General features: G+C 42.9%; 1 protein-coding gene across 1 annotated transcript; it reads right to left on the bottom strand.

Annotated features, from left to right (window-relative positions):
- Positions 1-2,537: 2,537 nt before the first annotated feature.
- On the bottom strand, positions 2,538-9,468 carry ccni2 (cyclin I family, member 2). Its single transcript, XM_047020182.1, has 7 exons — positions 9,165-9,468; positions 6,698-6,854; positions 6,281-6,415; positions 6,109-6,183; positions 5,799-5,939; positions 3,816-4,055; positions 2,538-3,484 (listed from the first exon to the last, which is right to left on the bottom strand). Exons 2-7 carry the CDS (start codon positions 6,809-6,811, stop codon positions 3,152-3,154), a joined length of 1,038 nt encoding a protein of 345 aa, XP_046876138.1. The 5' UTR covers positions 6,812-6,854; positions 9,165-9,468; the 3' UTR covers positions 2,538-3,151.
- Positions 9,469-12,406: the final 2,938 nt, after the last annotated feature.

Genomic DNA, 12,406 nt, shown 5'->3' with positions numbered 1-12,406 from the left:
GGTAAACAACAGTAAAAGAGGAAGTTACTGTTTGCCACTTTGCTGCGCTTCGACCTCAGCTGTGTGTGTGTGTGTGTGTGTGTGTGTGTGTGTGTGTGTCAGCTGTGTGTTTGTGTAAGAGCAAGACAGCTGCTAAAGTTTGTTAGGCTCGGCCAGTGTCCACCACAGCTGGTTTCTGGCTTGCGCTCTGTCAATTACCCTCCAACCACCCTACTGCATAGAGTTAAAGTACTATGGAGGGTACCCATTCCTTTTTTTTCATTTTTTTTCAAAATCCCATTTAATAACAAGTTTAGGCCTACTTTAGACCAGTATTATTAGGAAGTAAATGAATGTCTAGACATAGCTAAGCCTTTGACAGAGTAGAGGCTTTATCATATTTTTGTTAACATGCTAGTTCATATGAAGTGCTCAATAGATTATTGTACTCAAAAAACATATTTTTTAAACTTGATGGCCTCTGAGTGATTCGATAGAAACTAGAGAGGGTACAATATGGGGGGAAGTTGTGAAGTGTGCTTGCGTCTGCCGCAGCTGGGGCAGTTTAACCTTCCCCTCCAAACCTATTGTTTCAATTAATATGAAATGTCCATGATGTTAAAATATTTAGAGAAAGACAATAGTTCTCATAGGGTGTATTTATATTTTCACATTACTAAAGGACATACACACAACTGACATTACTCTGTTTTGGAGAAAAGGTTTGATTTATTATTGCTGAAGATTGCATAGATTAAAAAGTAGTTGTTTAAACGTAAAGCTAAATTAATTTACTTCCCAAATAGCTATCTAAAAACTGTGGACAAATGGAAAATGCTATTTCAATTTTTCTCAGTTTTTTTTTCAAGAATTATGTAACGCAACACAAAGCCCTAGCTGGATTTTAATAGCACACTGTCAAATTAAACATGAAGAAATACAGGAAAAGGCTTAAGTGAGATTCTACCCCAAGCTGCTACAGTACAGACTCAGCTTACATGGCACACACCCTTAACCAGTAAGCTACCAGGGCCTCACTAATACACTGAACATTTAGAAAATATATCTTTAATGTGTGCTTTAAAAAAAGAAAGTTTAAAACTATCCAAGAAAGGGGAAGGGGCCCTGGTAGCCCACCGGATAAACATCCACAAAAGGCTCAACAAAGTGGCTTGGGCTCAAATCTGGCTGCAGCACATCTACATGCAAGGTCACCCCTCTTGCCATGCAATGTCCCTGCTTCCTATCATGCTTTCCTTTTATCACACAGTCAAATAAAACAAGAAGCTAAAAAACACATTTTAAGCTTTGATCAAATATGCATTTGTATTTCGAAAATAACTGCTAGGCTAATTTGGACACACAAGGAATGTGAGAGTACATTCAGGAAATGGCTGAAGTGGGATTTGAACCAAAGCCCCAGTATCAAGGCCTCAGTTTACAGTGTACAGTACACACACTTAACCCGTGAACCCTCTGTCGCTCTCTCGCTCAAAACAATTCATAGTTTATTTAACTGATATCAGTTAAATAATATATATGTTATTTCCAAGTATATAGAAGGGGGACCCCATGGTGTAGTGGGTTGAAGGGTCTAAACCACAACAAAAACATACGCTGTCCTTTGACATTTAGTATTGTCATAAGGGCAATTACACTGTCTTGTAGAAAGTACCTTTGCAGTAACCCTGTGGCTCAGTGGTGTAAGCATGTGTACCATTGAGTGTATTGCCAAACACCGTGAGTCTAATCTCACTCAAACCAATTGATAATTAATTTAACTGATATCAGTTAAGCCCGTGGTGTAGTGGGTTGAGAACAAGAGCCTAAACCACAACGACCCTGTTAGCTCACAGGGTTGGTGTGCATGCTCTGAAAGCTGGGGCAGTACCGCAACAGCCTGGGTTCAAATCCAGCTCAATCACCCTTTTCTGTATGTCTTCCTCCCTCTCCATTCTTTTCCTGTCACTTCAATTAACTGTCCAATACAGCATGTCAAACACAATCAACAACTCAATAAACTGAGGGAAATAACCACACAACGACTTGTCTTTTAAAAGTTTTAAATTATCTGACCAATTGAAGGGGTTTGATTCATGTAGCCTTCAGTCCTATTGGCTGTCCCAGACGACCTTTGACTTTCCCTGCTGCTGAACCGTGTATGGGTGTGTGTGGTTTGGCCGACCACCCGACCACACCCAACCAGAGATGGTATAACAGGGTTGTAGTGTAAAAGATGATTAGAATAGACTATGTTCAAAAACCACAATCTAAATAGCAATATTATAAAGACGAAAACCAGATTAACAAAATAACTACGGCATGTTCAAGACGACATTAACTAAATGCCAATTATTAACAATATTTTTGAAGAGGAAGACCATATTACCTCTAGGCCAGGGGTGGCCAACCCTGGTCCTCGAGAGCCGCTGTCCCTGCTCCAGCACACCTGATTCAAATCAATGGTCTTTCGTCATCAGGCTTGGATAAAGACCATTCATTTGACAAATCTATCCACATGTTATAAAAAGTCTGAATAAAAGACAATAGACAGAATGAAATGTTTGAATCATTGCTTTATTCTGGAGTCAACATGAATGGGATATAGCTGCCATAGGTGAAAGTACCAAGAAATGAAGATAGGCTAACATGTGTGTAATATCCCACAGGTACTACTGGTAATGATTTACCTTGATATGAGACTTATTATTCACAGTTCCGATGATTACAAAACTCCACTGTGTGTGTCCCAAACGTAGGACAGGAGTGTCAAATGAAAACACAGTAAGGTAACGCATGTTTAACTATACGTTGAACGTGACAGGCACAGAAGAATGTCAAAACTGCACTTCATCTGAGATGACCTTTAAAACAAATAATCCACAAATTTCTAAAGCCTTTTTGAACGTAAAAAATATTTGCAGCATTTAGTCATTTGAGATTAAAGCATTCTTGAATAAGTAGTAAACACACATCTAATAAAAAATATGTAACAATTAAAATAAAAGGGTCTTGAAAAATATAATTATATAAAAGTATGCATATATATAAAAAAAAAAGCTACCGTCAATACCAAAGTGCTGAGTAAGTCATGAGAAAGACGACACAAAAGGTACTCTTGGTCAATCTCCCCATATAGAAAAGGAACCTCCGTCCCTCCCTTGCTGGCTAGCTAGTTGCCAGGGGGGTGCAGAGGCGGGCAGGGGGACACATTCTTCTGGACCTGACCCTCCATATCACCGCCTCCAGCCTCCAAGGCCTCATTGTACAGACACCCAAACCCATCGTAGAACTCGTCTGTGTCCCCCTCACCTCCACTCCCCCTGGCGGGTGTCAGCAAGGCTCCTGGGCCCCACACGCCTCCTCCCCCCTCCTCCTCATCCTGGAGCTTGGTCACATTGGTGCTGTCGAATATGTAGACGGCGTTGGGTGGCAGGGAGAACTCCAGGCTGGTCAGGTACTCGTCAACCATTTCCTTGCAGTGGATGAACTCAGCACTTGGGATCTGGGGCGAAAGGAAAAAACAAACATCACAAGGTTGATTGGATTCGGTTTGGCACACAGCTTATGGCGAAACACCAAATCCCCTTCAGAACGGACGTCTTCAGCCTACAGACATACTTTGACACTCACTGTAACATGGAGGAATATAAATAACACACCTATATTTGTCTGCTTAAAAACACAAGTGAAAGATTAGGACCCGTGGCTGACATGGTTACTACGACCACCACAGCAGAATCAAAACAACACAAGAGCCGGCCAACACAGACGTGCTGCATATCACTCAGCATCAAGCATGTCCATTGCTGTGGCTGGTTCCTGTGGAGTCTCACCTGTGCCTTTTTCAACAGGTCTGTGAAGACGGAGAACCAATCAGGCGTGAGCGTCTCCAGCTCCAAGGTGATGATGGCCAAGGCAAGCGTGGAGCCCCTGAACTGCCACAGCTGGTGGCACGCCATGCAGTGCTGCACCTGCCTGGTCCACAGCGCCACCTGGAGGCAGGGTCTCTTCTGAGCGGCCCCGCTCGCGCCGGCGTCCAAATGCGGGTGGCTGGAGATCAGCAGGGCGTGGAACTGCACACATCCGAGAGAGATACACGATTGGAGCGATAAAAGACCAAAACATCACATCATCATGACGTGCCATGTCCGCCTTCTCTCCTCCATCTATCCTGACCAGTCATACTTCATTTTTTCTAAAGAACACCTTTCCGTTTTAGACCTTATTAGTGTTGACAGTTTCCCAGAAATGTTGATTTTATTCCTCCAATTCCTCCCATGTTTCCCACCCTTCTTCCTAAAGTGTGAACTTCTCCCAATTCCAGTGCTTTATAGCATCCAATAGAGCTAACCGTAGGCTATGGTTTTTCAAGCATATTTTCCTCTTATTCCCCGTTACTGTCCAGAAGCGAGCAGGTGCTCGCTAACAGTGAAGGGTGGAGGACTCTCAGTGTGAGGTAAGGCCTCCTCTGTTCTCTCTACCCTGAAGTAACGAGTGGTGACCTGCTCTGGGCTCTGAGGAACACTCGTATATCTGTCTCCCTCTTTTCACGACCGTTCCTGAACATCCTTTTAACTGCTGGCTGTTCCTAACCCCTACATATTTGACAACGTGTCTTTCATTCAGAGGTGGACTGTTCGTTTTTCAGTGTCTCCCCTACGAGCCATGATGTTCATACAAAGACAAAAAAAAAGTATTTAGCTGCACCCTCTATTTATATCCACCTTGAAGTCAATTAAATCGAAACATTGTTTTATGGTGGAAAATGTGGTGATGATGCTATAGATTTTATGGATTGCTGTTTTAAAGACAATGTAGATATAACTACAGTTTATTTAGGTAACTTAATGCAAAGTAAATTTTTCAGGGGAATGTATGTGTGAGATACCTATTGAAGGAAAGTATTTAATTGCAAAGTATTATCAAAGAGGAAATTTTATTTTTGTTTCAATTAAGAGTTTTTTATGTGTCCTGTTTTTATCTATTGTGAACTAGAGCAAAAATAAATCGGTCTTAAATATGACACAGAGTAAAGAGATGGATGACGAGACAAGCACTCCCAGCCTTCAGTAGGTCTATACCGGGACAGCCTGTACTGGTAAATGACGGGTCAACCCTACCTCGACTTGATTCTCGCTAGACTGCTTGAAGACAGAGTGAGGACGATCCCATTTTGTGATGTTTCAATAGGTCATCTCTAAAACAAACTACTCTAAGAACTGGTCCAGTATGAAGCGCAGCTTGGACAGTACACTAACATACACAGGGATAAAAAAAAATGGGGGATGAAAAAATGCATGGTTGTGCAATCAGTGTTTGACCCCTACAGCAATAGGTTGATTTACAACTGCATTACTGAAAAACTATTGTGCCATAAACCAAATCAATACAGCATTGGTTTTTGAATGAAATTTGCTTTGAAAATGGCAAATGCATCTAATCCAGCATGGTCACATCACAATTTACTGTATGCTTTTGGTTTAAATTTTGTTTTGGGGAAAGCTGAGAACAGCCAGATAATCTATTTGTCTACATGCCTCTCCAGAGTGTAGCACTACTGAACGTTCTGCTTTTGGGCCAGAGGTCATTCTCAGACAAGTGCCTTGTCCCGACAAGCATGGCACCTACAGTATTTTCGTTGTTGTTGCTTTGGTTTACCAATGCGGTCAGACGTCGAAGGTTTGAGTGGGCACAAATCAAATCAATGCACAATATCTAGGACCAATTCACTATTGTGGTGAGGTAAAAAGCTTTGTTAACGTCATTTGGAACAGGTGTGGTAGGAAGGAAGGGGCGGCGGCGGCGGTGTAACTCACAATGTTGATGAAGTCAACGGCAGTGGCGGTGTACAGGTCCCAGTGCAGCTTGTCTAGTATGATCCTCTCCATGCGAAGAATCTCTGCAGTTGAAAAGTTGCATCCGCTCTGCACAACGAGGTCCTTCACAGACCCAATCACCTGTGTCAACAGATGCCAAGTCAATAAATGTATGTATTAAGATGTTCCTCGTGCTGTGTTGTCTTCTTACACTTTAGAGATGGCATGGGATTGACCATTTGATATTTGTATTTTTGGGGAAACCAATGCCTCGCGGCTCAAGACACTGATAAGTTTCAGAAATTCTCACTTCATCCTCCTCATTGATCTTGGCAGCCAGGATGAGTGAAGTGAAGGCAATACACTTCAGATACTTGAGCTGAGCCTGCAATGGAAATGGATTCGAATATGACCCAATGAACAATCTTTTTATGTGTTACAGACAACATGGGATTGAGCCAGAGATTGTGTTAGAAATCTACCTTGACTGTAGCCAGAAGTCTGTTCAGAACACATACTCCAAGAGCAAAGGTTTCTGGGCAGAGCTTAAACAGTCTGCTCCTCTCCCCCAACCAGAGGATCACATCTTGGTATTGAAATGAGGAAATGTCAGTACCCTGTAGGCACAGAGAGAAGATATTTACAGTAAATCTTATGTACACAAGATAAAAGGTTTTCACAAGTGATAGTTGCACCTCAGGGGGGTATTCCAGAAAGAAGGTTATGTGACATACCCGGGTAAGTTAACTCCCCAGTTAACACCCAGCATTGTAGCAACATTGCCCGTAGGTTGCTGCAACATTGTGAATCAGCTGGTGGGTTAACTAACCCGGTTATTTTGCAAAACCTGCTTTCTGGAATACCCTCCTGGTCATCTAAAAGGTGAGCGAAGTACAAACCTGAATCCGATCACTTTTGAAGACGGGGACCTTCCAAAGGCGCAGCTCTCGGGCCAGTGCATCCTCCAACAATCCAACCAGCCGTCGGTTCTCGGCAAAAGCTGGGTTCTTCATTGGTACCTTGAAGCAGGCCAGGCTTCCCCAATGACACAAACACCTGCAGAGATGCACACCAAGGTTAAGGGTCATTCAAAACTGTAGGGTTAGTGTAGCCTCTGCAGTTGTAAAGATGGTCACTTTTCGATCATGTAACGTTTCATTTTTCCATACGTACATAGACACACTGAAAGAACCGAAAAGAAAATGATGCCAACAACTTAAGCAATGCCCTTCTTAAACCATACATGACCTGCCGTTAGCTAAGAATAAGATGAAAACCATTCCAATACAACATTTTATTGTTACATTGCTACTTTTAGGATTGAGGGGCTCCAGACTATTTTGGACCACTGAGATTGTCAACCCCGAGCAAGCAACTGCTGCAATCGCGTCAGAGAAAAGTATTGGAAAGAAGAATCATCTAGCCTACCAGAAGATGGAAAGAGAGTGACTATAAGAATACTTCTCACAGTTCTCTGTCGCTCCCATACACCACCAACATAATGAATGAGGTGCGTTCGTGATTACGTCAAACTGATTAGGCAGAAAGAAGGTAGAAAGAGCTTCCTTCAGCTCATTTTTGGATCCCACAAAAAAAATTGCTCTCTTGGTCGGATTTGATCTGACAAACCACACCATGTATGGCCGTGAAGCAGCGCAGACCATTAATGTAGCAATCCGCTGACGTCATCCAACATCTCAAAATGAACAGCACGAGAGCAAAGGCAGGTGACACGAGGACCTTTTGTGCACTCCCTGCTGGGTGAGAAAAGGACAACAACAAAAAGAGTCCACAGCGTGTGAATGGTGCAGTGCCCACCCGCTCTGGAGGGAGATTAGCCATTCTTTGTTTTGCTGTGGGCCTCCAGTTTTTCTGCAAGTCACTCATTGGTGGAGTTGAGATGCTACGGCCCAACTCATCCCAAGGATCCAGTAGCCATTTAACCGTCTTTCATTAATGGTTAGGGCTTTTGCCTTCATGTTTTACCCTTTCGTGGTAGCAAGCAATTATCACGTTTGCAATGTGGTGTTCCTTGGCAATGACAGCATGGTGTTTTATTGAGTTAGGGAGAGACGAGTTTCAAAGTCTTCCCTCCCACCTTGAGTACACCGTTTTTACACCTGGGAGGGAATTGAGGTGATGAAGCCTGACTTCCTTTGTTTGGCATCTCTTGATACACCTGTGTCAAGTCTTTGATTATGAGACGCTCTGTGCTCACACATTCTTGTACTGTTGACAATACTTTTTGACTTATCCTTGTTGTTGTGTAACTGCTTGGGTAGCCTGATACCTGAATGCGTACGTTTAAAACTAGCTCTTTTATTGTAGTGTTCAGTGTTTGAACCCCAACTTTTGGATCTACATTTGAAGCAAGCTTCGCATCTTCTGAGTGTAACATTTTCTCCATCCATACATTTGGGTCATGTGAACCTATCAGATGATAGCCACTCTTTAACCATTAGGCCTCTGGACAAGTAATCAGATGGATTTCATTACTTGGAATGTAACTCCATTGTTGTGGAGTTGTGCTACGGTGAATCTTATGTACACAATTGGCCACAAAGGTGTGGCCTTGCATTGGAATATCCTTGCATTTGTAGTTCACCTTTTCCAGATCCACGATCAGTTTTCCCACACTCTCACCTTGATTGAACATTGAGGTAGTTTTTAAATAGTTATTTAGTCAACACATGTAATTTAACAATACTAAACACATTTCAAAAGGACAACTTTACCATGGTGAAAAACATTGAAGACGTATTGTTTACGATTATGTGCTACAGATCTTGGTTTGAAATTGACGTAAATGTGAAAAAGCATAACGTTGACAGTCCTTTATCCCAGAGGGTATGCTGTTTAACTGGTTTTGGACCAAAGTAAAGCTTAAATTGAAAGCTTGAACACACTTATCGCATTGCAGAATAGGGCCAATTCGCTTTGGAATCATTAAAAGACAATGTTTGGAAAATGCACAAACCATGTTCTTTGGCCAGATTTCCTACATTGAAATCTAATGTGCGAAAATTCGAATGTTTGATTTGCACTCTGTTACATGGTAAACGATAGGTACAATGAAGCTATTGGCGTGCCAAGCTCTAACAGGAAATCAAGAAATAAAACTTTCCAGTAGGTAAACAACGCCATTTTCATCTTTGGTAGACGGCGGTCTGTAACATGGCCCTGCGAACTGCAAAAGATGCATCTGCATTTTAAAGTATTTTAGTGTTGAATATTAAGCACCTAATAGAACAGAGGCTATAGGCGGGATAATGAGCTGCAGCTGCAAAAGGCTGGGAGTGGGAGCAGATGCTACTGAAAGCTCAAACACACATTTCTTTCTTTTTAGCTTTTTTCAATCAATCTTACCTCTTTGTTTGGATTTGCAGAACAATTCTTCCAAGTTTGGCGCATTTATACTCTTGATTTTAACCCGTCGATGTTAACAAATCAAAAAGCTAACAGGATTTACTGATCAAAGTAGCCTACTTTGTTGCAGTGGCGCAATATTTACAAATAAATACCACATTATAAAGACTGTATCCAAATCATGAATGTATATACGCCCAATTTGTCAAATAAAAATGAAAATGCACGAAGGTTTGAACCAAACGGAGAAGAAAACAAAATCTAAGACTAGATTCAGACTATTTACGCCCCTGACTCCGCCCACATTCTCGTCATCCGTAACAATAACTTGTGTTTGTAGGTCAAACATACGGGATCCGTTTTACAAAATGGTTGAGCTCCCACTGAAAAGATCAATTTAATGTAGCAAATAATAATGTTGCCTATGTTTCAGTGTGACATTGTATGGTGACTTACAGTATATTTCCATTATTCAACCTTAAAAACATTGTAATTGTGGATTTTGGGCAACTATACTGTCAGTTCTAGTTAACACTTATCAAATAGGCCCTCAATAGCAATTGTGTCTAAACAGGAGTGAAACAAACACAATGTTGAAAGTTCCATTGAAATAATCTATCTACAGCTTGACAGCATAAATGCTGACCATGAAGCTTGTAGGAGATGTTATGAATTTTGTGCCAGGGGTACAGTTTTTTTCTCTCAGCAGGATGTCCTCAAACACACATTCCTGGACATTGATAAGAGGATTCTTTCTCTCCGTGTTCACATGGTGCAGCTCTGGGGGGAGAACAGCCTAATCCTGGCTGATACTGTATCTGAACCCCAAGGATACTTAGTGGTGAAATCGGAATCCTTGGAAAAGATTGTGAAAGTCCCACACGCTATGTAAAATGTTTACAAAATCAAAATTCTTTGGCAGACATTACACCGAGGTGTTCAGATAATAGTCATATTGCAGTCTTCACATGGCATAGACTCAAACATCCAAAGTGGAAAATGCACCCACATCTACAAAAGCGGCATCGGTTCTTCCCGGACCATGTAAGCGTCTAGGACTTTCACAGTCTTTTCAGGGCTTCTGATCTGTTCTGGACAGGAGGTGGTACCTTGTGTCACACGACCCACTGAGGGGGAAAAGGAGATCAGTGTTCTAGCACCTAACAACCGAGACTTTTCACACTAACCCTAACCCAATCCACTTTTTAGGAAACGTCACTTACTTTTAGAAAGCAGAACATTCTCTTAATGACATATGGAAAGAAAACAGACCCCCCCAAAAAAGCTAATTAAATCAAATTAAGCAGAAGGACCACAGACATCAGCTTTAAAACATCACACATGAATTTGAGCAAATTCCCTTTCCGTTTTCTGCCCTCTTTTCTTTGTTCCTCAAGGATCCGGAAACAGCAGAGTAGAACAAAGAAAAAAGAAAACGGCTTGCACCACTGACAGCCCTAAAAAAAGAGAAGCGTATTCATTAAAAAGTGAAAAGCTTTGTTGGAATGAGGCCGAGGATTGGGATTGTGAACGTGGCTCAGAGTAGATAGAGGCAGGTGTGTTGTTTTTACTCTGCAGAAAGAAAATGCTTTCATATGATCAGAGAACCACTGTACCTCTGGTGGCAGAGAGCGAGGGGCGAGGTAGAGAGAAGGGCTGGTGCACCGTATCTTCACAGACTCCACGCTTGGCATCGGTGACACTAAGATGTATTGTGTTTGGTTACGCCACTGGAGGGAGACATAGGCTGTGCTATACAGACCACTTTTCCACACTGTAGGAGATGCCTATTCCATGTACTTGTGTCATGGCCGGTGCACAGGTTTCTCTGATTTAGTTTGCACACGACTAAAAGTCAATGAAAACAATATGTGTTCTAACTGTCTACTAGTGTAGTATTGAGTATTGTTAAACATCGCATACATGTTAAACATGTAGCCTGTGTTGTCACCTCTGTATATAAATCAAACTGCAAGCCTTGTTGCTATGTTCTGAATGCCCTGACGACGGAGCCTTGCTCGGTGCATGATCAGCAGCTCTGTAGGAGGTCACGGGGTCATTAGGAAGCTGCTGTGTAGGAGGTCACGGGGTCATTAGGAAGCTGCTGTGTAGGAGGTCACGGGGTCATTAGGAAGCTGCTGTGTAGGAGGTCACGGGGTCATTAGGAAGCTGCTGTGTAGGAGGTCACGGGGTCATTAGGAAGCTGCTGTGTAGGAGGTCACGGGGTCATTAGGAAGCTGCTGTGTAGGAGGTCACGGGGTCATTAGGAAGCTGCTGTGTAGGAGGTCACGGGGTCATTAGGAAGCTGCTGTGTAGGAGGTCACGGGGTCATTAGGAAGCTGCTGTGTAGGAGGTCACGGGGTCATTAGGAAGCTGCTGTGTAGGAGGTACGAACATTCAAACCCCGCACACAAACAGCTTCTGCACACCTGTGTAAAAGATGCCCCGTGAAATATGAAAGCACTCCCACCTCATAATAAAACGGCGGTTGACGTCATCTCTCCTCTCTGTGGAGGGGAGATCACAGCCCCTCGATGCAACACCAGCCTACAAGGTGCTCATTAAGATGGATGCATATACACACACACTTCCACATTTAGAATTTCGGTTTATTCAGTCAACAGCACTGACAGCAGTGCACTCGCCAGGTGAGTCCACGTACTTGGCAGTGAACTAGACCTGATCCTATGGCAAACACACACAAACACCCCAGTGTCCTATAGACGCCTTCATCTCCATCCATGCTCTGCTCTGCTAATGCGATTCCCTTCCTGTTGTTCTTGGCTGTCATGAGGACCCTCAGCGGCATGAGTCAGACCGAGGGAGGCCAGCTGCAGCGCGCTAGCAGGAGGTAGCAGCAGAGCTAACAGGGGTGTAATGAGTGTAATCATGACATGTGTTTGATGTGCTCACATGGGCATGCCAGAGAATTACACAAGCCTTTCATTTCATGTTGCACACAAGCACACAATCAGTCACATGTTGTGGTGTCCCTGGAGCACATAACATAGAGGGCATTCCGTACCAGAAATCCCTGCTTAGAGAATGTCCAGGTTGGTGGAGGAGAGTATGTTGGCTTTTCACAGAATTTGAAGTATTCCGCTGGACACTGCCATTCCCCAGGAAGCATGTCGAGTTACAAGCCTTTATGAGCCAGCTGTACAGTCTCTCTGTGTTGGTGTGCTTCCTGGCAAAAGTGATAGAGCATTGTAGCGTATCGGAATACAACGCCACTGTCCGTG

This window comes from Hypomesus transpacificus, chromosome 5, assembly GCF_021917145.1.
Source record: "Hypomesus transpacificus isolate Combined female chromosome 5, fHypTra1, whole genome shotgun sequence".
Classification (NCBI taxonomy): Eukaryota; Metazoa; Chordata; class Actinopteri; order Osmeriformes; family Osmeridae; genus Hypomesus; species Hypomesus transpacificus.
Note: the sequence above shows the minus strand (reverse complement) of the source record. Positions and strands in the feature narration are given on the sequence as shown.